The sequence below is a fragment of the Python bivittatus genome, unplaced genomic scaffold (genome assembly GCF_059951505.1).
Source record: "Python bivittatus isolate LINGU-HERP-01145 unplaced genomic scaffold, Pbiv_v1 ctg000480_np1212, whole genome shotgun sequence".
Classification (NCBI taxonomy): domain Eukaryota; kingdom Metazoa; phylum Chordata; class Lepidosauria; order Squamata; family Pythonidae; genus Python; species Python bivittatus.
The window spans coordinates 98,222,756-98,247,080 of NW_028277075.1; the positions used below are offsets into that span (position 1 = coordinate 98,222,756).

The 24,325-nt window shown below is 38.8% G+C and overlaps 1 protein-coding gene across 9 annotated transcripts in view; it reads left to right on the top strand.

Moving 5' to 3' along the window:
- The window catches only part of FMNL2 (formin like 2), a 198,608-nt gene that overhangs the window by 163,537 nt on the left and 10,746 nt on the right, over positions 1–24,325 (top strand). For all 9 annotated transcript variants that reach the window (XR_015797239.1, XM_088146559.1, XM_088146556.1 and 6 more), the window contains exons 12-24: positions 946–1,095; positions 3,539–3,640; positions 4,498–4,810; positions 7,223–7,414; positions 13,722–13,846; positions 14,416–14,615; positions 15,716–15,950; positions 17,187–17,255; positions 17,385–17,465; positions 18,526–18,655; positions 19,918–20,081; positions 21,161–21,262; positions 22,372–22,470. Coding sequence is in view for 8 of the 9 variants with exons in the window: in XM_088146559.1 (XP_088002685.1) it covers positions 946–1,095; positions 3,539–3,640; positions 4,498–4,810; positions 7,223–7,414; positions 13,722–13,846; positions 14,416–14,615; positions 15,716–15,950; positions 17,187–17,255; positions 17,385–17,465; positions 18,526–18,655; positions 19,918–20,081; positions 21,161–21,262; positions 22,372–22,470 (1,962 nt within the window). In the remaining variant the exon portion in view is untranslated. The remainder of the gene's footprint in view (positions 1–945; positions 1,096–3,538; positions 3,641–4,497; positions 4,811–7,222; positions 7,415–13,721; positions 13,847–14,415; positions 14,616–15,715; positions 15,951–17,186; positions 17,256–17,384; positions 17,466–18,525; positions 18,656–19,917; positions 20,082–21,160; positions 21,263–22,371; positions 22,471–24,325) is intronic.

Here is a 24,325-nt window from a genome sequence, read left to right on the forward strand (position 1 = left end):
AAAATATAATCTAGACTGTATATATTAATTGTATGCATATGTTAATATTAAGCAAGAGGGATTCCGAAAGATATAGACCAGGCCTGTACAACATAAGGCCCATGGTCCTCCAAGCAGCCTTGTGTAATCCACCAGTATTTTTCAAGAAGTCAATAAATTTGCCACTGCTGCCCCCAAAGATGCGCTGCTGAAGGCCTCCAATGCCTTCAAGCCTCACTGCTGCCACCAGGTCCAGCACTGCTGCTGCTCCTCTAGCCACTAAAAGCTAATCGGTAGCCATAATGATTTTTTAATTTATCAATGTGGCCCTTTCCCCCCATATGTTGTATAGGCCTGACATAGACTCATGATGGAAAAGGTCTTCTGATACTCTCAACACCATCCATGATTGTGATACTTTCGAGATTTCTCTGCAGATTTTTATGCAAAAGGGGGGGAAAACAAGTGGATGCTTTAAATCTACTTTTTCCAATTTAATGTTTTCTAGTGCTCAGTGAGCTGGGATGATTCTGTAGGTTTGGTACATCTGGTGGGAAGAACTGGGATGGGGGAAGGAGTCTTTTATGCTCCCAAGTATTATCTTCTTTAAAGACCTCCCTTGAATTCTAGGAACTTGATGTGTTTCTATACCAGCAGGCAGGAATCCAGTTATATTAATGACTGCTAGAAGAAGCAGGATTTAGCTTTCAGTGTCCCCTCCCCTTTTTAAATGGACCTTTGGAGACAATCTCTTATTTTTATATACAGATGTTGTTTTATATTCACTTTAAGTCCTAGCGTTATTAGGATATAGTGGGATAGAAATTCCATACTAAATGAATAAATACATTTCATTAATTACATCAACATTATATAGCAATATGTGGCAATGTTAAGAAGCTTGATGGTGCCAAATTCATTTAATAGCTTTCTCATTCATTGACTAATTTGCTGTTGGCCTTCCAGAAGCTGAAACACACTGAAAGTGATAAGCTGCAGGTGCAAATACAGGCTTACCTGGACAATGTCTTTGATGTGGGAGCTTTGCTGGAAGATGCTGAGACCAAGAATGCTGCCTTGGAGAGAGTTGAAGAACTGGAAGAAAATATATCTCATGTTAGTATCAATTCCATTCCTTTAAATATATTTATTATGGGGATTTGTGAAAAAAGATGCAGATTTTTTTTTAATTTAGAAAAATATTATAGAAAAAATATATAAAATATATTTTATAAAAACCATTGTCTCTACACATTAGGCTGTAATTACAAATGTACTTTTTCTTCTATATACCTGTTTCTCTTGATAAAACATTTTTGCTTAGTTTGTTTTAGTTATTGCTAATAACTAGGAATAAGAACTAGGAAAAAAACTAAGCTGCAGAAAAAACTAAGCTGCAGAAAAGGCAATTTTACCCTGGATAGTTGGCTTCCATTTAATTTAAATGACAGTTTTCATCTAATGTCCCCTGCTGATGAAGAAAGCAATTTTTCACGCAGCGCATGGTTGAGTATGGTTGTAGAAGGTATAATGATGATGGGAAACCCTTGCAAATATATTAGACAAAATCAGGGAGGATAAGCATATCATTGGCCAATAAAACAATATATAAATACAATAAAAACAATATATTCCCTCTATTATAAAAAATAGCATTGCCTCAGATCCCAATGCTTGTGGAATACAGGTAGATGGCTGCTATTTCACCCAGATCCTGGGTCTTTGTGGCCAAGTGTGAAAGTAGGACTAGATAGATCTTTGGTCTGATCAGCATGTCTCTTGTGTTTTTATGGTGGTAGAATTGGGAAGGGGCAATATTTGGCAATTCCTCCTTTCCCCAAATATTTAGTAATTCTACAGTCTCCTATTGCCCATTAAAACCTGTTTCATACACTATATGAACTGTTCTTTTCTTAGTAGATCATTGATCCAAATAACTCTGGTGTATTCAATTTTGCAATCCCCGGTGGAATCACTTGGAAAAATAATTGCACCAGCAAAGCTGTGACCTGTTTCTACTCCCCACTAATTGAATATCAATCCATAGTTGCAGAGAACATACCCAACTATTTCATAGCTTAAAAGTATGCACCTAAGCCCCTTAACCCCAGATATTCAGCAAGACTTTGCAAATCGGAGCCAGAATAAAAGGGCATGGCTTACGCATTTGACTTTGTTCAGCAATAGAGATTATGCTGGAGTGGAATGGATGGATTTGAACTTTATTATTTGGTTTTGTGGAGATCAAGGCTCAAGGATAACATGGTAACTCAGAAAATATGAGCATAGCGCCACTTAATCGTCTGTCTGTCTGTCTACCTATCTATCTTTGTAGCTTTTTAGTGCAGTAAAATCATTTCAGTTTGTGATTTACAGGTCAGCACATTGCTGGAAACATAGCAGTTATATAAATCTGGTTGCATTGCAGCAAAGTGACACAAACCAGGATGCATGCAGTGATACAGACCAAGAAGCCACAGTAAACATCTGCTTCCCTTGCCCAGAAGCTGCTAGTGATTCCAAACAAGGCAGAAAGCAGAAGCCAGCTCCAAACCACAGCTTCATATCCTGGCTTAGTTCAAAGCAATTGACTATACAGTATTTGTTTGAGTATAGCATGAAACTCTGGCTGTGTCTTCTTGGTTTGTGTCTGCAGTTGTCCAAAGAGTGGGAAAAGTGGCAGTACAGTGACTACACTGATGCTGCAGAATGAGTTAATGGAAAATTAAATTGAATGGTTATAGTCTATGGTATAATAAAAGTAAATTAATTTCTGTAGTGAACTTACATATTTTGCTCCATTCATAGTGTTCTCCTTGTTACAGAACAAATGTAGCTGAAATCGAGTCCTCACATTAAGAATGTTATTTTAAGTAATTGAGCAACTTATGTCTTTCAGAGCAGAAAACATCCCAAGATAGCTTTCAAAACCAACAAAAATATTAATTAAAGCACAGTATTACAAAGAAAAATCTTTAAATTAGTTTAAAAAGAGCAGTAATCACTTCTTTCCTCCGGTGTATGAGGTTTTCTGGGAATTTGAACTAAGAACTCAAAACAAAACAAAATCATACCAAGAGAATCCTAAAGAGATGCTGGATCTCCAACCTTTCTACCATAGAGGATCAATAGACCAGTTAATCTAAATGCTGAAATTCAGTATAATTAAACAGTTTTGGCACCAGCTCCAAGATGTCTGGTGTTCTAGAATAGTGTTCCAGAATAGATGGGGAGAAGAAAGGAGGTCTTCAGACCAAGAGGGGAATTAGTTGTTCTAAGAAAAATGGAAACTTTCCAGAAACAGAAGGAGATCTATTTTCCTAATAAATGTACCTGCATCCTAAGTAATGTATGATGAATCTAAAGAACTTGGTAAATGTTTGGATCTTTCTTTTTTTAATCTAACTCAAAACATTTTATCTCAAATGCACTGCCCAAAAAAGATAACTAGGAACTTGCAATTATTGTAAGGACTTAGGAAGATGTGTTGTATCAGATCAAACTACTTGTTCACTGTGAGATTTCTTACCAACTAATCATTCATTTTAATAATATCTAGTTATCAGAAAAACTTCAGGACACAGAAAATGAAGCTATGGCAAAGATTGTGGAACTGGAAAAGCAGCTTATGCAAAGAAACAAAGAACTGGATGTTGTTCGAGTAAGTTTTCTGAAAGTTCAGATTTTAATGTTCAATAGCTTTGCTTCAAGATGCATCTTTGTATCTCTAATTGCTTATAGTTGATCAGTACTGTACTTGCACTATATAGGAACTATGTATTTCCAAGTCATGCATGTATTGTGCCATTAAAGATCTAAATCTCTTTATTCTTTTGTCTAAGCATATCTATCTGCCATTCTGCAATTGCTAATATGTAGAAGATATGCATATGTCTCTGCCTTTTTTGTATGATTGTAATTTGTAATTCCAAGGAGTATATAAAGGTCTTCTTTCATGTCTCGCAGCTTATTAACAACATGTTTCCCTTTGATCCAGCCATTTGATGCAATATAAGACTCTATTTTCAAAACAGGAAACTGGGGAACTTCAGTTGTATGTGTGTATGTGTAGAAGTGCTTTAGACTTCACATAAATCCCTTTGGATCAGCTCTGGGTTTCTGTATTGTCCATTGGGTATGCTTGTTCTCTAGATCCTAGATGGATTCATTTAATTAAATACAGAACATATTCAAATAATATGTCGATGCTTCCCATTTGCTTGAAGTGTGTAGGCATATCTAATGGAATGGGAGAAGAGGGAAAAATCATAGGTCCAACAGAAGTGAGGCAGTTTCATTCCCAACATTTTATGGAAGGTGTGATTTACTTGGCTGAAGTAGTTTGCCAGGCAAGTTACCTGTGTTTACTTCAGATGAATATGGTCATCATTATCTTATCTAGGTAGAAAACCATCATCACAATACATTCCCAGGTAATGACTTTATTGGAAATCCCATGTTTTCTTTGACACTGTTTTATCTTTCAAATGAATTCTTTTTCTGTGGGCTCCTTCACAGGAAATTTACAAAGATGCAAATACACAAGTTCACACACTAAGAAAAATGGTCAAAGAAAAAGAGGAAGCCATTCAGCGGCAGTCAACACTAGAGAAAAAGATCCATGAGCTGGAGAAGCAAGGGTCCATTAAAATTCAGAAGAAAGGAGATGGTGACATCAACATCCTACCTGTTGGGGTGGCTTCCGGGATGGCACCAGGAGGATCAGAAGGTTCAGTTAGCATTTGTGGAGGGTCTGCCAACACTGGGTCTTCAGTTCCACTTCCACCTCCGCCACCACCTCTGCCACTGATAGCAGCAGAATCAGAAACAGGTAAAAGTGGGCTAATTGAGGATTGAATAGAACTTACCCAACATAAGGTCACGATGATTGGTTCATTAAACATTTAATGACTTCCCATGGAATTGACACCATTCTCAGCAACCTAGCATTGTTAAAGTTCTTTTGAAGCAAGTGGGAGTTAAGTGTTTCATATATTAAGTGTACCATGTTCCCTTGCTAACTCTTACTTTCAAGTACTTTCTTCAAACCTTTAAGGTCTACCTTCAAGCAACTATCTTTAAGAATGAGCTGTTGACTGGGTGAGTTTAGTCTGCCCTGGATTGCACTTACAATTTACCGTACAGCAGCAGCTGTAGTAATTCTTTCTTGCCACTGTATAGGTAATGCATTATCCAATAATAGCATTAAAAAAGAGAGAGGTGTCCTTGACCTGAAATGATTACATTTTTTATATTCTTTGAACAGATATTATAGGCCAAATCCACAGATGTTATTTTCAGGTGGTTCTTCTCTTCTTTTGAAGATAAATTATAAGCCAAATTTACAAGTGGTGTCAATCTGAATGGGTTAGTCAAGACTGGTAGCATTGGGTTTGAGGACTTTTACATTTTTCTGAAGCTAAGTTACTTTCAGAGAAGGGGAAGTTGTCTTTTGCCTGAACCCTGTTTGACTTAAGATGATCTAGAAAACATGATATCTTGTGATATTACCATAATAATTCGGAGGATATGCTCTTGGGACAACATAAGCCAAAAATGCCATTGAATGTCTTTAGCTGCATTTTATTTGTGAATTCTGAAAGTAATAAGCACCAATGCAACAACACCATCATACAGTTGACATGGATTTAGCTCAAAACAAAGCATTGCCTCCCACTCCTTCTTGTGCCGCTTTCAGAAGGCTGAAAACTGGAGCCAAGACTGCTAAGTGCCCAGTTTTCCTTTGCTGCTGCTGTGTCTCCTCCCTTCTGCTGTTATGTTCATTTAACTATGAACATGTGTCCTTCCAGGATGGGGAAGGCAAGCCATTGTGCAGATTAGGTTCAATGTGTTATATTAGCCATTAGGAGGCCAATCAAAATAGCATCAATCTGGACATTTTTCTACTTTGTGAACAAGACAGAGAAAGGCTCTCCATCAGGAGCGCCTACAGTTCAGGGAACACGTCCTGTTTCTGTTAATTCTGTCATATCTTAATATTTATTTATTTATCACATTTATAAAGCTGCCCATCTCACAGACCATGACACTGGGTGGTGTACAATAAAAACTCATCATAAAAACTAACTATTAAAAGCATTCTACAATTAAAAACACCAGTCAAAGTTACCAATGACAGAGTAGCAACGAGAGCTATCAGGATAGGCCATACAGCCATCATGCTAATTCACCACTTCCTTGAGATCCCCAAGTCTGATGGCACAACTGGGTCTTCTGGCAGGATGTCAGGAATGGGGTCAATCTCACCTCATGAGGAACGATGTTCCACAGGGTGGGAGCCATAGCAGAAAAGGCCCATCTTCAAGGTCCCGCCAGATGTAACTCCTCCACAGATGAGACCCGTAGCATACCTCTTCTACCAGACCTAAAGAGATGGACAGATGTAATTGAGTGGAGGCGGTTCCTCAAATAACCCAGCCCCATGTCATGAAGGGCTTTAAAGATCAAAACCAGCACCTTGAATTGGATCTGGAAACAAACTGATAACTAGTGCAGCTTATGGAGCACAGGTGTAACCTGTGCCATTCTAGAGGCACACATAACTGCCCACACCACCACATTTTGTATCAGCTGAAGCTTCTGAATATTTTTCAAGGGCAGCCCCATGTAGAGCACATTGCAGTAATCTGTCTGGAAGGTGACTAGGGTGGAAGTGACTGTGAGGAGAACTCCTGGTGCAGGAACGGGCACAACTGGCGCATAACATGAAGCTGTGCAAAGGCCCTCCTAGCCGTGACTGCCACCTGCTCTTTCAGTAGGAGTCATGAGTCCAGGAGGACCTTCAGATTGCGCATGGGGTCTGTCTGGGGCAGTGCAACCGCATCCAGTACCAAAGATGGCGTAGTCCCTGAGCCAGAGGGCCCCAGAAGCCAGAGCCACTCAGTCTTAGCAGGTTTCAGCTGAAGCCCGTTGTTCCCCATCCAGACTCCCAGAGTCTTCAGGCACCAGGACAGAACATCAACAGTATTGCTTAATCCACCAGGGGCAGAAAGATATAATTGGGTATCATCAGCGTACTGATGCACCCCATGGTGGCAGATGATCTCACCCAGCGGCTTTATGTAAATGTTGAAGAGGAGAAAGAAAATTTCCAGCATGGTGTGATCCGGCGATGGTTTCTTGAGGAGGGGTGAACCAATGCTTCCTTAAGGAGCGGAGGAACAACCCCCTCACTCACTTAATGAAATGTTTCTAAATGCTGTGTATATTTTTCATTTCACAGTGCAAAATGGCCCCATGGCAACACCAATGCCTCCTCCGCCACCGCCGCCGCCTCCTCCGCCGCCACCGCCACCACCTCTTCCTGGTCCGGCTGCAGAACCAGTGCCAGCTCCCCCCATCCCACCTCCCCCATCAGCACCCCCACTTCCAGGGATGGCCTCTCCTACAGTTGTTTTCAACTCAGGATTAGCAGGTAAGAAGTAGCAGAAAGCATGATGCGGGAGCACGGTTTCTGCGGCTACAGATAGGATACAGATTCTAAACCAAAAACTGCCCCCAGTGAAGGGTTATGAATCCCCTTTTCTCTCCTGTGCATCACAGGCAAGTCTTCTGTGCCATGTTATAATGCAAATGGCTGCATTTGAAGTGAGGAGGAAACAGGAAATAATTACTTCTGAACTGTCACATGTAGTGTAGATCTCAGAAAAACTTTAATGCATCAGAAGGAGGAAAGTCTTATTCTATTTCTGTCTGCCAAAACTGAAAAAATAATAGCTCATATGTGCTATTAAGCTTAAGTGGGACTTTTTTAAAGCACCCTAATGCAGTTCCATGATACAGAATTTCGAAACCTATCTACAAAGGATACTTCCCTGATGACTATATCAGAATGTTGCCCAATCAGCATTCCAAGCTCAGTTTCAGAATACATAAGTATTTCTGAACTTAATTAACATTGCAGGAGCTTTTCTGCTATTCGTGATACTAGAAGCACTGTTTTACCTATTCCAGTCCATCCAAGTTATAATCTTGAATTGCTCCACCTGATTCAGACTTTTACAGGAGATCTAGATAACTGTTGTCTTTCTCTTGTCTTTTGTCACTTTGTCTTCTTAAGGAATGTTATTAGAGAGAGAGAGGACAGTGTTGTATTCAACTTGCAACCCTCCCATTTTTTTCCATTGCTGCTTCTGTTATTTATTTCAGCAACAAGACCTATTAAGGAGAAAAAGACAGATTGTCTGTGGAGTGTCTTTTGTTTGAGAATGCTATCTATCCATGCTATCTATCTATCCATTTGCTCTTCCGTGTTATTACAACAATGTAATGGAAACTCGCTATATTGATGATACAAGAGGTGAAGGATATGCTGATTTCTCTCCTAGAAGTTTAGTCCTCTAAAAGAAAATTGTGCTCACGTTGTTAGAATCAGCAGGACAGTCTTTAGATTTGAAGTTTATTAACTCACACCAAATGCTCCGAAGCGAAGCACTTCCAAAATGATGCTGTTTGTGAATGGAGATAATGAAATGAGTAAATACAGATTGTAGTGTATAGATTGGGCCATGAAAAAATTACATTAGATTGAGAAAAGCTCAGTATCCTTTCGTAATATATTTTGAAAACAGACAAATGATTCTTACCTTTTATTAGTTCTGTCTGTGCCATTTTCCTCTTAAAGAAAAGTAAAGGTTGCAGTAGGATCCAGTTCTTTTCTTTTTTTCAGACATGCAACCTGCATGTTTTATTTTTTTAGACTTTTGTGCTATTCTTACTTAAGAACAGCATTTGGATGCCTGTGTCCCATTGGGATATTAATTTGGCACCACTGGAGCGTCAGCTAGCCAAATCTAAGTTATTTTAGTAAGTGCTTTCTTTCACCTTTCTCTTGAATTTAATCCAACACTTGTTCGTCTTCTGATAGTATATGTGCATTTGGCCAGAGAAATTCAATTTTGGTTTCTCAAAAGGCATCTCACTGTCTGGGCAACTCTATTCATCCTATTCCAGTTTTTTTCCCCCAGCTTCCACTCATTGGCTTGGCTTAATCTTTAGTCACAGTCCTCCCTGTAAATCTGATGACCAGTCATCCTGCTAATGCTGTATTGTCTTGCTATAATTAATACAGTTTCTTTGTGTCCAGTGTGACTTGGAAGAGACTGAAGTGTAACTCAGATTGGCCCATTGAAATCCATTCAGTCCCTGGGGCAGAAGCTCATTAATGTGAAAAGCGCTCCAAGAATTCATAAATGTTGCAGCCTCTTTTAGGCATAGCTGGAACACTTGTATTTTGTATTTGCCTCTGAACCTAGTGTCATGCTCAATACGTGACTTGAAAATGACAGCTATTAAGAACTTTATTCAAAATACTTGAATCTTCTGTTTTCCAAGGCCCAAGCACAAAAGAGATTTGTCTAGGGTAGACATTGGTGGAAAGACTGTTTCATGTGATGGACCTCAATGGCTTAATGCTGTTACATTATTTAAGCTAAATGTTGTTAATTGCTAAATTGCCAAAGGAAAGAAGAGTGAATGTCCTATGTTGCTTGATGCCTGCTTAGGTGACATCAGTAGAAGATTCTTGAGAGCCCCATGCTTCATTAAATGCCAGGGTAATATATTAAGATAACATGGTGCAAGAAAATATACTTTGCCATAAAGCATGAGTGGGTGGGTGGGGTGCTGTGGCCCCCCAGAAGATAAACTCCCATTAAACTCTGGCCAGATGGCCATTGGTCAAGAATGATGGACATGATAAAGCAACTTCTGGAACTGATTCCCTATCTTTGCCTTATAGGTGAAGGGAGGTTAAATAAATACGCATGCACACACACACACACGCACACACCTCTTTAGCCGCCACAACTAAGCCACTTTTGTAGTATTAAGAAAATCTATAAAGATGCATCTCCTTTGCAGGCTTGTAATTGTTAATTGAGTATAATATAAACTTTAATTTATGCTTTTAACGTTTTATATTTTGCTTCTGTGTTTTAATTTGCTCGTACTCCTCTTAGCCAGATTACAAAGACAGGCAAAAAATGAATAAATAATGAATAAAATTATTTCTACGTAGAAAAATAGTAATACATGAAGAAGTCCTATCATTGTTTTGTTTAAATAAAAAATTAAATGTCCTGTGATTTTGTTGATTACTGTTAACCTTTTCTTTTTTATTCCCTTTGCTTCACTTTAAGATGGGCCAATCAAGCTTTTCTGTAGGTTCCTTCTTACTAAGTATTTTACAAGACTAACCCTGTTTTCTAATACTTCCCTTTTCTGCCCTGTTACGCTTTGTGTGTGTGTATGTGTTCATGCATGAACATACACTGACATTATGGCTGTGCTCTGTTTCAGATGAAAAGCTGAAAAGGTAGTTCAGTGTGGGCATGAACTGTTGGGGGAGATGGGTGGCATACAAATTAAACAAACAAACAAACAAACAAACAAATAAATGATGTTCCTGTCAGTACCACCTTAAAGAAACGGGGTTTTCTGCTGGGCTTGCACAGTAGTAACCATGCAAATATAGTGGTACCTCTACTTACGAACGCCCCTACTTATGAATTTTTCAAGATATGATCAGCTCCGGCCCCAAAAATTTACCTCTACTTGCGAACTCGGCTCAACTTACGAACCGGATCCGCGGCCATTTTCCGCCCGTTCCACGTGGTCTGCGGCCTTTTCCACCCGTTCCATGTGGTCCGCGGCCATTTTTTCCACCCGTGCCATGTGGTCTGCGGCCGTTTTTCCGCCCTGCCGCATGGTCCGTGGCCATTTTCCGCCCGTTCCACGTGGTCCGTGGCCATTTTTCCACCTCTGACACATGGTCCGTGGCCATTTTTCCGCCCTGCCACGTGGTCAGCGGCCGTTTTTCCGCCCCTGATGCGTGGTCCACGGACGCCGGAACGGATTAACGGTAATTACATTGAACCTTATGGGAAAATTTACTTCGACTTGCGACCAACTCGACTTGTGATCAGAGTCACGGAACGGATTAAGTTCGTAAGTAGAGGTACCACTGTATACATTTGAAAATACACATTTGAGTCAACGGTCACAACAGGGCATCAGCACTCACTTCAAAGCACCTTGTCACACCCCGTTGGTGCCTCCTTAACTCAAATGTGCATTTACTTTGGGGCACACAGCTGCTGTGCGAGCCTAGGAAAAGAGGCTGTTTCTCTAAGGAGGTGCCAAGCGGAGCAGCAGACGCCCAGAGACATCCTGAAATACTGTTTTAGCTTCTGAACTAAAACACAACATCCCTTGTGTGTATGCATGTGGGCTTGCCATTTAAAAAAAACATTGTGATGTATTTTTGCCTTAAATAAAAGCACAAAGTGGTTTGAGTCGTGTTAAAATATTATCGTCATGTAAAACTTTATAAAGCCATTATCTTTACATTGTCTTGTGAGCAAATCTTAAAAACTTACGTATATTTTCTGTCTGAAACAAGAAATTATGTCTGCATGTAGCTTGTTTTACTGGCTTCTTTAACATATTACTTCGTCTGCCCTCTCTAGACATAGTTGGTCTTGCATCTAATCTACACGTAAATTTTAAGAAGTTTATACAAATAATATTTGTATCAGAAGCCTTTAATGTAATAATAGCCATATGATAGAATAATAAATATGAATTTACTCGTCTGTAATAAATAGAATACTAGAAATATTAATGCCACGTTTATATAATGTTAACATATTATACAGGTACTTATATCAAGGATTTTTCCAAATTCTTTTGCATATGTTCATAATATCATTATCTCGGTGTTCAAAAAGTGTCAGGATACATGCCTGGTATTTGAAGATCCCAGGATGAGTCCTTGGCATCTCCACTTAAATAGGCAGATTTTTGTTAAGGAGCCACTCATAGTTGGACTATACAGTGCTGGATTAGATGGGCAAATTATTTGATCTGGGGTAAGGTATTTTGTTGTTGTTGTTCAAGATGGAGGCTTTGGACTTAGAAACCCAAGTTTTGCTCAGGTTTTATTTCTGTGATCAAAGGGGTAATAGCTAGGACTTTTCACTTTACAGTGTATTTGCAAAGTTGTATAAACCAGAGTTTTGAAGACCACACTCTTTCTGTTGACCTTTTCTACCATGGGAAATTGGAAGTTAAGAACACTGCCCTCATCGTTTTTCCTTTCCATGAGTGCTTACAGAACGTTTATATTTTCCTACCACCAGCACTCAACTTGCTATTAAAACCACTGCACATCTTGAGAAATGCTAGTTCTTTGTTGGAATAAAATATCAATGGTCCCCCCACCCCCAAAAGAGGAATCTTGGTGTGTTATGCCTTAGAGTCTAGACTCATTCTCCTTCAGGCAGAAATACCTTCAAAAGGGAGTTGAGTTCACCTTAGTGGATAGGTGAGGAAGGAGCTGCCTTAGTTGTTTCAGGTCTTAACACACATTCCCTGAATGTTATAATGGTTACAGGCTGTGTGCCCCCCCTCAAAAAAAAAATGGAGAAAAAGCAGAACCCCCTGGCTCTGCGCATGGGCTTAATGTGGCCCAATCCATTCTGCTATCCCTGCCCCCAGCATCCTCCCCACAAATGGTAAATGCATACTTGAGTATCAAAGTCTCCCTCCCCGATTTTAGATTTATTTTTTTTTGTGGTAAATCAGTGTGAAAGATGGTTAGAAGTGCTGAGACTGAAGGATGTTCTTTCATTGTTTAAAATACAAAATTCTGGCCTGTTTAAATTTTGCAGCAATACATTTTTCCTAATAGAGGTGTCAGATTTCAGATATTGTTTACATGGGTGGGATAATGTATGTAATTCTGAAAGTCGCCATTTCACAGTGTTCATCTGAAAATCTGGACTGGACGCATGAAGTCCCTTCCCATTTATAGAGATGGGGGGAATCCTACAATTATATTTCTATCTTTGCAAAAGTGTGCCTTTAACGCAATTAGTGTCATAATAGGCTTAAATCACTATATGTCACATTTGCATAATGTGCCACTCAATCACTGTAATTACATATCTGAGTCCCTAATCAGTCTAAAAATGTCAATCCCTAGATTGTTCCCTAGAAAACAAGTAGTGTTTATGTGGGGCTTATTCTTAAAACACTGGAGGGACAATCAGAATTTACTGTTTCTAAATGCTTTGCAGCAGTCCTTATCCCTTCCTATTAATCTTAATTTAGCCAAGACTGAAAGCTTGAAATGCAGTGTCTGTAACTTAAATAAACTGATTATAGTTCTTCCTTAGACATTAATATAATTTCCTCAAAAAAAAGGCAGCATGTTGGAGTTTTAATTTTAAGGGGGTCAGAAATGTGAGTGGTAAGCTGTCACTGGACACACCAAAGTTACATGGATAGGAAGTCATGAAGTATTTTGTACACTATGCAGTGATTAAGTTATTTGCATTCCAAAATGCAATCCTGTGCATGCCTATTTAGAAATAAGTTCTCTTGAATTCATCTGGAGTTATTTTTAGGTAAGTGTGTATTGGATTGCAGCTTATGACAGCTAGTAAAAAAAGTATGCGTTTATTTTTTAAAAATGTTTCCTGCCACATTTTGACATGAATAATAGAAAACTTAAAGAAAATATCTTTCTCTCTGCATTATTCTTTTTTTTCAAGAGTGTCCAATCATTCTGGATACTTCTTATTTTTTTTTTTAGTGCTGGCTAGATCTCCTTCAGGATTAAAGTGCCACCTTCCCACCCCCCAGTAATACCTGTTAGGTTAAAGAGGTTTTTAATAGGTTTTCTGAAATGTGTAATTGCACTTTTGCCTTCTTTTAAGCTGTGAAAATCAAGAAGCCAATTAAGACAAAGTTCCGCATGCCAGTATTTAACTGGGTAGCTCTGAAACCCAACCAGATCAATGGGACTGTCTTCAATGAAATCGATGATGAAAGGATCTTGGAGGTATGAACCTTGAACATTGTGATTTTGAAATATCTGGAGGAGAGGGATCCAGGAGGATCGGAGGCAAAATTACTGCATCCTATTGAAGTAGAATCATTCTGATTTGCTATTGTACATTTGGTGATATGCACTTAGTAGATTTTAAATACTTCATCATTATCAAAAAAAAATACTCAATTTGATGGACTGACTTAAATTTATGTTCTTCTGTCATATATCCATATCTTTACCCCTACTTATTTGGATGCTTGGGTGTTTTCCTTTCTGTCTGTTTGGAGTTAGGTTTATTTCTAACTGAAGAAAACACTTTGAGCCAGCTTCCATTTTTGCTTCAGAATTCATCTTTGTCTTCCCCTGTGATGCATAACTGTGACCTAAATTCACATGACTGGTGATAAGTATATTTGATGAGGCATTGAGATTCCAGGTGTTTTTACTTTGAGGTTGTACAGATGTTAGTAGAGTTGGACCATTTCTTGCGCTTTACAGATGAATACTGTAAAAAAAGAAAAGGAATTTTATAAGATTTTTCTTTCCAGCTTGTCCTTTCTAAAAACTGTCTGTTTTAGGATTTAAATGTGGATGAATTTGAAGAAATATTCAAGACAAAAGCCCAAGGGCCAGCCATAGACCTTTCTTCAAGCAAGCAAATAACTCAGAAAGGATCAAACAAAGTCACGCTTTTAGAGGCAAACCGGGCGAAAAATCTTGCTATCACCTTAAGAAAAGCTGGAAAGACTGCTGATGAAATATGTAAAGCTATTCAAGCGTAAGTGAAAAGGTTTTATATACAATTTTAAATATATGAACTGCCAAACCGTATTTGCACAACTGGATTAGATCCAAGAAGGTTTGCTCATTTTACTTTCTGTAGATTAGTGACTGTCACTCAGTGTTTTATACCAAAGCTCCAAGCCTGTGCACACTGTTTTTGGATTCAGCTTCTTAAATTCCTTGGGATATACTTAAAGGCGAATATACATGTCACAAAAGCATGAAGAAAACTGATCTGTTTTACTATAATAATCAATTGGTATTTTTTTTTAAGAACATAATATATAGATTCATCTATAATTCTTGTCATGCAACATTTTCATTCTTAGCAGCAAGTTAAGTACCATTTTGAAATAAATATGGTAGCTATTAAGGAAATGAAAAGAGTCTAGTTCTTTGTGTATTATTTGAATTTAGTCCAAGTATCTTGAACAAATGTAGAATGGCATTATGCATATGTGATTCATTATTATTGTGCATAGGTTGCCTCTTCAAATGTTCAGCTGGCTCATCTGGCAACCAATTAGCGATTAAATGATCCATTATTGTATCTGGATGTCACTTGCAAATCATACTTCAGAACAATGCTTATCTTAAGAGCCATTTATGAGCCTAGCTTACAGAATGTGCTTTGCAGTCTTTCCAGGAATGTGGAATCTAGCCAGATCTCTTTCCAGAATACATTTCTATAATCGAACTTATCACACTCAAGTTTTACAAATCTTTCAAATGGATGTTGAGACCCACAATAACTTCAGTAATTTGAAAAGCTTGTAAAAACTGTGTGGGTCTGTTGTACTCCTAGGCAAAATATTTAAAGATGTACTTCTGTTGTTCATATTGTATGTGGTTTTTTACCTTGCACGATATCTGTTGATTGCCAAAAAGATCAATGTAAAAAGCAGTGAATTTGCAGTAATTACTATTTCATTAATTATAGCAGGACTGATTTGTACTTCTGAAAGATTCTTTGATTGAAATATCAAGAAAATTATATCATGCTCTGGTTTTGCTGGAAACCAGCTTTTTGAACTGTCCACTCACTGTCTTTCCTCTCAACTTAGTGTATTTTATTGTGTTGTGTTGCATTGTTAGATTTGATTTGAAGACTCTGCCAGTAGATTTTGTTGAATGCCTGATGAGGTTCCTGCCAACAGAAAATGAAGTGAAAGTGTTACGGCTTTATGAGCGGGAAAGGAAGCCTCTTGAGAACCTGTCAGACGAGGATCGGTTTATGATGCACTTCAGCAAAATAGAGAGACTGATGCAGAAAATGACCATCATGGCATTCATTGGCAACTTTACTGAAAGCATACAGATGCTTACACCGGTGAGTGAGATATGGATCAGAGGTCTATTTTGCAAAGGGAAAGGACTACTACAACTTAATTCTGAGGGTTAGGCTTACAGGTAATCCTTGTTTAGTGACCACAATTAGGACCGGCACTGGATCATTAAGCAAAGCGGTCGCTAAGTGAAACATCATGATCTTACAATCTTACTTCAGCTTTCCTTTGCTTTACAGACCTGCAAAGGTTGTAAATGCAAAGACTGGTCGCAAAGTTACATTTTCATCACCGTTGTAACTGTGTACGGTTGCTGTATGAGGTGGTCGCTAAATGAGGACTACCTGTACACTGAAGCATTTGTTAATGTTCATTTTTGAGCAGGTATTCTAAAATACTTGCTTATTGGAGATGGTCTGACGTTATTTCCTTCTCAGTGTGTGCTTATCTCTATCCATTCTTAGCCACAACATATAGCTGTGTTGAGATAAATGCAATAGGTATTGCTCCATACATCAGATACGTCAGATCCTTGGGCGTGCAGTGTGTGCAGATGATGAACTGGAAAAAACAGCTATGCTTAGAAGGGTTGAGAGAAGTAGAAGGGGGAAGCAATGGCTAAGATGGACGGGTGGTTTGAAAAAGATTACAGAGACTGTGTTTGGAAGAGCTACAGTTGTTACTAGCAATCGGTTGAGACTGCAGACGTTTTTCAGTGACGTTACCATGCAGTCCAACTTGATTGCATCGAACTAACTGTTGCCTGATCAGATATAGTCTCTTGTGTGAGAGGTTCTGTTTGTGGTGTGTGGGTTTTTTCTCTCCGCCGTCTTTCTTGCTGCCGTCTTGAATGTTGGGCCAAGAGTGGAACAAGGGATTGGGGAGTATCTGTGCAAGCTGTGTGCTGTCTTTGTACACCACGGTATTGCTTCTCTACTCAGATGGGATAATATAAGTACATTAAAATGACTTGGATTGAAAACCCATCCAAGTCATAGTAAATAGTTGCGTTACCTGACAGTCTTGTTTTTGAAATTATATTTTGGGTTGAAATCAGTTGTATTCTAATTCTGGGTCAGTTGTTGAAGTGAAAAATAAAAAAAAAGAGGAGGAGACAGAAATAACAGCATACAGGATCTTGAACATAGGCTTAACTCTGCCCTGAGAGGTGTCTTACATAAAATTCATTCCTTCTGGCAGAAATCTCTAAGTGTTCAATTTTAATTTGCACTTGCTGAGTTTTTAAAGATGTTCACCCTATTTCCTGTTTTTGCCTTTAGCAACTACATGCAGTCATTGCAGCATCTGTCTCCATAAAGTCCTCTCAGAAGCTCAAAAAAATCTTAGAGGTAAGTGCAATTTTTGCTGCTGCCTTTTGAGCTGTATATTTGTGTGTAAACTCCCCTTTCATTTCAAGGAGCAACTTTCAATAATAGCTGATAATATATTTTTTCTCCCATCTCTTATGATACCTGCAGATAATCTTGGCTCTGGGTAACTATATGAACAGCAGTAAACGAGGAGCTGTCTATGGATTTAAACTTCAAAGTTTAGATCTGGTAAGTAGGAGCCTGCCTTTACTAGAAAGATCCCCATTCACTCATCAGCTTATGTCACAGGAGGGGGAAATTGACATTTGTCTAAAAGCCATCAGGAATGCTACCCAACTAAAGTCATTTACATGCAAGTAAATCTGCTTGATATGGAGGGTTGGAAATGTTTTCAGTATGAAAGTTGAGTGGGAAGGAATGGTAGGATTAAAAAAAAATAAATTTAGTCTTCTGGACACGTTACAATTTTTTAAAATTAAAAACCAAAAATAGCCACATTTTAAGAAGACAAGTGCAACTAATAAGCAAATCATCCCTATCGGGTTGCTTGAGCCATTCATTAAAAGAGAACAAAAATTAAGCAGAATACCCTTGTATCTTTGGTATTCATTGTTCATTATACTCATTGTTTTAATTTACAAAACATTCTGATTTTAATTTCCAAGAAAGTTGAGAGATGGTTATAATAAAAGCTGACAGAACCCAAACAAGCTAATTTTTGGTTCATACTTTTGTATGTTGATTCAGTGCTAGTTTCCATTTAAACTCAACTTCTCGGTTTGAAAATAGTTCTAATATAACAAATTTGAACGAAGTTTCAGTTGATTAATTGAACAAATAAATTGTCTAAACCTAGTTTCCTTGGTATTCTGCTCTGCAGATAGACAGTGTCTTGAACCATATGTTAAGGTAACTGAAAATCTTTCATGGAAGAGAAAACTTCCAATAGCTGCAAAGGCAGTTGTAGGATGGACTACAGAAGAATCAGCAGAGAGGAGTAATTACTTCCAATCAGTCTTGGTTTTTAAATGAGCTAAGTTCATGGCAGGAAGGTTCTCACTTATATCATCATCCTGGTTGGAACTTACCCCCCATCCCAGTTTGTTCAGGAACGTCCCCCCTTCCCTGATCCTCTTGGACTGGCTTTGAAGAAGTTGTAATTTGCTGCTTGAGAGAAGATGGGATGGAGAATGTTGTTTCCCAGAAATCTAGCATTTTCTCTTAGAATCCAGTTAAAAGTACCCTCATTATTGTATTCTTAACGTGCCTCTTTTGCCTTTGTTTGCAGCTGTTAGACACAAAATCAACAGACAGAAAACAAACTCTGCTGCACTATATATCCAATGTTGTAAGGGAGAAGTATCAGCAGGTTTCACTTTTCTACAATGAGCTTCACTATGTAGAGAAAGCTGCTGCAGGTAATATGGCCATATGTTACTTCTTAAGTTGGAAAGTAGTTCTAGATTCATTGTATGCCTTGTTTAATGCAGTGATAACCCCTAAGAAGGGAGTCTCTGGCGAAGCTGTTAGCTTGGGAACGACACAAACTTGTAAAAGGCAGATGGACTCTTAAGGGGAAAGTTTGAGCACGGGAGATCACAACGTCATCCTGATTTTAAAACCAATTCCTTCTCTTTTTAGCAAGCAGGCCTCTTTCCTAGTCTCACCACAAGACCCATGTCTTTTTAACGTAGATGCATATTCAGCAGGTGCAGCCCTCTGCATCCACCAGATTCTGGGACCCACCAGCAACCAATCCCCCCACCTTCCCCTCTCACTCTCATGTCCTCCTGCCGTCTCCACGTGAGAGGGTGTATCGTAGGACGGCATATGCGCAAGAGAATGATTGCTTTTGGTTGCTTTGTTCATGTACATCTACATTTCTTTTAAATCTGGAAATCAGTTGAGATGTACCTGTATGTGTTAAAATTCAACAGTTCTGTCAGAAATTAATCATTAAAAGTAATAATGTTGTTTATAAGAAATATAACATTTCATCTTCGCATCAAATATTTCAATCCTCATCCACTTTTTCAAACTTGTTATACGGACTCTGCATTGCAATTCCAAAAGCCACTGCCGATCAATGAGATTTGTACACTCCTATTTATATATACTTTTCCTGGGAAGTTGGCTGTGCTTCCCCATAATTCTGATTGTACATCACTCCAATACTTGTTCCTAACTGCATAGCCTCGAAGAATTCTGCCCCTGCAAGAGCTTATGTCATCCATGTTAGGTAAACATACTAGCTGTCACAATGCTTGGACAAAAACCTTTACTTTGTATTTGATCAATAGGGCAGAAATTGGAGGAGAAGCAGCACATCGCTGGTGAAGGGGCTCAGAAACGTACTTCCCATGAGCTGTTTCTGTTTCTTATGGCATGTGGCATCATCCTTCCCATTGCCTCTTTTGCTCTTTTTCTTGTTGTTTTCTGTTTGTAACTTGTATCATACTTTGAATGCAGTTGGTCCTTCATTATTTTAGTAATGAGAACATTGTGGTATAACTTATGCTTATGGTACATCTCTTATGAAACTGGCTGAGGTCCTAAACAGGTAAATTTCCATGCCTTACTGTATAAGATTCCTTACTGGATTTTGGATCAAGGATATGCCATCTAAATTAGAGACATGTGCTGTCTAATATAGCCTGTTGTATTTTTTCCTCTCTTTTAGTATCCCTTGAAAATGTTCTACTAGATGTAAAGGAACTCCAAAGAGGTCTGGACTTAACCAAGCGGGAGTATACTATGCACGATCATAATACCATGCTGAAGGAATTCATTCAGAGCAACGAAGGGAAACTGAAGAAGTTGCAGGATGATGCAAAAATAGCCCAGGTATTCCATAGAGTTCACCTCTTCTTTAGATTTAGCTATCCAGGTCTGAGAGCAAAGGGATCTTTCACCTTCTGAAGCTAAACATTACCTCTTCAGTGCAGACCGAAGCACAAGTCATTTTCTAAGTGCAAGTATGGCATAGTAGTTACAGTGCCAGGCAAAGACCTTGGCTGATGTTCCTGCTTGCTAGATGTTGGGCTAGTCTTTCTGACTCAGCCTAACTTGTGCTGAGTCTAACTATTGTGAGGATAGATGGGGGTCTGGAGGAGAGGACAGTGGATCAAAGGAAACAGTGAATGTTTCCCTTAACTCCTCAGAGGAACCTGAAAGGGAGGATTTGAAATGTGGTAGCTCCTAGGGGAGAACAAGGTAGCAATATGGGCTCCTGACGTGGAATGCTTCATACTGAGCAGAAGGACTTTAGATGTAGACTGAAATCCTATATGCACGCAATCGTAATGCATGCCCCTTGAAAATGCATCTCTTGATGAAAGTCACATCATGCTCCAATGGTTCTCCAAGGCATGGGGACCAAGTGATAATAGAAAAAGCAGCCAACTGTAAAAAATAGATTCATGGAGTTGGAAGGCCCTTTGTAAATCTAATCCAATTCTCTGCTCCATTACAGGATCCCTGATGGATGACTGTTAAGCCTTGGTTTAAAAACTTAGAGTTACTACTTCCCGAGGCAGGCTGTAACTTCACAGGAAGGCATCTTGAGACTTATTTTGTAGTGATAGCAGAGGGAATATCTCAAAGGGTAGAGAGGTTGAGTAAAGGTTTGTATATACTAGCTGGAAGGATACATTACTCTATTAGAACGTGTAAAAGTATGTGGGGGTGGGCCTAGTTCTTTCTTTTTTTCCTATCTATTTTATTGTATTGTATGAAGCTGTATTTTATTGTAACAAAATGAGATAAATGTACTTTATTTATGCCATAATGAATTGGTCATTAAGTTAAGCTTTGGCTCTTTATTATTTTACTGCAACAAACTGTAAAAAGCTTTGGCTCTTTATTATTTTACTGCAACAAAGCTGCTTGCTGTGGGAAAAACATTAAAAGTGTGTCTCTTACAGGATGCCTTTGATGATGCTGTGAAATATTTTGGAGAAAATCCCAAGACAACTCCTCCATCAGTCTTCTTCCCAGTCTTTGTACGATTTGTGAAAGCTTACAAGGTAAATCAAAACTACCAGCACTGATCATGTTATAATCTGAACTCATCCTCAGCTTCAGGTTCTGTAATTTCTTTGTGCAAAGCAGACTCAGAAACGTGGTGGGGGGGGGGCAGATTTTGAAGACCCAAGGACTAGATCAGAAACAGGCAAACTTGCTTCTATATTCCTTCAACAGTAGAGCTGCAGGGTGGGATTTGCTAAAGCAAGCAATCAGTGTCCAATCAGGGATAAAAACAACCATTCTTGCACTCTGTCTCTGTCTCTGTCTCTCTCTCTCACACACACACACACACACGCTTCTTTTCTTTTTCTGATTCTTTTCCTCAAGCTGCAAGGAAGAGACAGATAACTTAAAGGAGATCTAAACTGATCTCTTTCCATAGGGATTTTGAAATGAACTCCCCTGTGGTCTAGAAGCACCTTGATAAGTTTTTGACCACCTATCCCACAATTTCCAATTGTCTAGAGTTAATGGGACTTGTAGTCAAATATTCTAAGGGCACCATGCTGAAGATGGCAGATCTATGAATTCCCAGACTCTTGCATTAGTTACAGTGGATCCAGTAATGAATTAATTACTCTTTCATTTGATCTGTGTTTAGCATCCAGAGTACATATGCACATGCATACACACACACACACACACTTCCTTATGTGCAAAATGTAGCAGCACTTCTATATTGGGCAGTTGGGAGGGGCTGCCAATTTGAACCTACAGAGATGGAGCCAGAGAAGAGCCGGAGCAACCAGGGATCCTTCCCTGTAAAGGCGGGTGGTTCTCTTGCAGAGAAGAAGCAGAAAGCTTCTATCTGCCCCATGACATGTGCTTTCCTCTGCATTCAGCGCTTATGGGACAATTTCATCTGGTTTGAGGTTTCATGCAAATAAATTGATCATTTAGGTCTCTTATAGTTTAGGGGGTTTCAAAGGAGTTTATAGCTAATGCAACAATAGGTCCAAGAAATTGGGCTCTGTCCCATTGGACAGGCAGCATGTCTGAGTTAAATTTGTACTAATGGATATGTCTTTTGCTGAATGAATAAATCCCTTGTATTTGAAATTTCAGTAGCTCTTACCAGTGAACATTTTCTTTTTCTGAACATTAACAGCAAGCAGAAGAGGAGAATGAACTGAGAAAAAAGCAAGAACAGGCATTAATGGAAAAATTGCTGGAACAGGAAGCATTGCTGGAGCAACAAGACCAAAAGGTAACAAACAAGCAAATATTTGACAATTATTGATGAAATTGTTGAAGTTAGAATCCCTGGGAACATTTGTACATCACAGTAAACCAGAATCCCCAACTTCTGTAGCAATCTTAGATGGAACTTGTGTATTGCTCCTGCTTGGTTCTTCTGGCTAGTAGAAGCATATTATTGGTGGTGGTGGTGGTGGTGGTCACACAGTCAGCCAGATGTTTAGACTGGATTTGGCATTTTTATCCACCTATCGAGTGCTTCCCAAGCACCTGGGATAGTCAGATGTTGTTGTTTGATGTTGTCAAAGGTATCGTCTCAGGATGTAAGTTGTTCCAAGTAAAGTTGCCTTTTGCAATTGACTGATGGTGATATTGTCAATGCTGATGGTCTTCAAGTGGTACTCCAGATGTTTTGGGATTGTACCTAAGGTGCTTATTACTATTGGTACTATCTTTGCTTTTTTTTGCCATAGTTGTTCTATTTGCAGGTCTTTATATTTTGTGATTTTCTCCAGTTCTTTCTCTTCTCTTCTGCTGTCTCCAGGTATTGCAATGTCCACTATCCAGACTTTTGTCTTTCTTATCAACAGTTGTTAAGTCTGGGGTGTTATATGGCAGCTGCTTGTCTGTTTGAATTCCAAAGTCCCAGAGCACTTCAGCTTCCTCATTTTCGATTACTTTGTCTGTTTTGTGGTCCCACCGGTTCTTACTTGCAGGCAAATGGTATTTCTTGCAGATATTCCAATGCCCCATTGTTGCTACTTTGTCATGCCGTTGTTTGTAGTCAGTCTGTGCAATTTTTAAAATAATAATAATAATAATAATAATAATAATAATAATAATAATAATTATTATTATTATTATTATTAAACAGCATTGTGAAATCACAGCTGCCAGTTCTTTAGCTGGTGTGGGCCTTTATTGGCATTGAGTTCTTTCCAAGGACCTAGGATGTCATAACATATCAGCGTAGTATATGTGTGGATCCAAGCAGTGTGGCCTGTTGTAACTGGCAGATGGAAATTTTATCAATGTGCAGATTTTCTAAGTGCCATCCAAGGCTTTTTGGTGTGGCACCCAGTGTGCTGGTAACAACTGGGACCACCACTGCCAGCTTATTATTATCATTATTATTATTACTTAGAAGCTTATTATTACTACCTAAAAATAGAAGCTCTATCTGTAGTTTGTCATGACATCCAAATCAGGAGCCCTGACTTCTCTTCTTGGATCTGAAGCCATGGTTTGTTCTTAGCTTTCAATTTTGGGCTTGTTTGGAAGAGAGAAACCAGAGATCCCAGTTTCCATGTCAAAATGAGAAAAAGCTTCTGCTGCCTGGTTAGTTGTTCTCATTGGCAGGTGATGCCAACCAGCTGTGATTTGATTGACATGTGCTACAAGGCTTGTTCCTTCATAGTAAGTCAGAATTTTGGAAAGTCCTGGTTGTTGTGTTACCCAAAGCTCCCCCCACTCCAAAAAGTAATTAATGAAACCAACATTCAGGAAGCTTGAAAATTACAAGAGTTTCATATTCCTATCCTATTCTAATTACTCTTAAATCTCAAAAAGGTGCTTCAGACCTCAAATCCTTGATGCAGTGCTCCCTAGTCCAGAAATGTTTATCCAGAAAAATTGGCTTTTTGGCACTGTTGAGTAACATCATTTAGTGTACAGATGTAATTGTGCAATTATATCACATAAGAAGGAAACCTTGAAAGAAAACTCTCCAGAATAAGGTAAATTGGCTTCTTTTAATGTCAATTAAAATAAGCGCTTTCCAGAATTCTCTCCCTCAACGATTTATTGTAATGTATATTTACAAGTTCCCATCCTAAAGATCAGGCTAGATCACCTATACATGGATA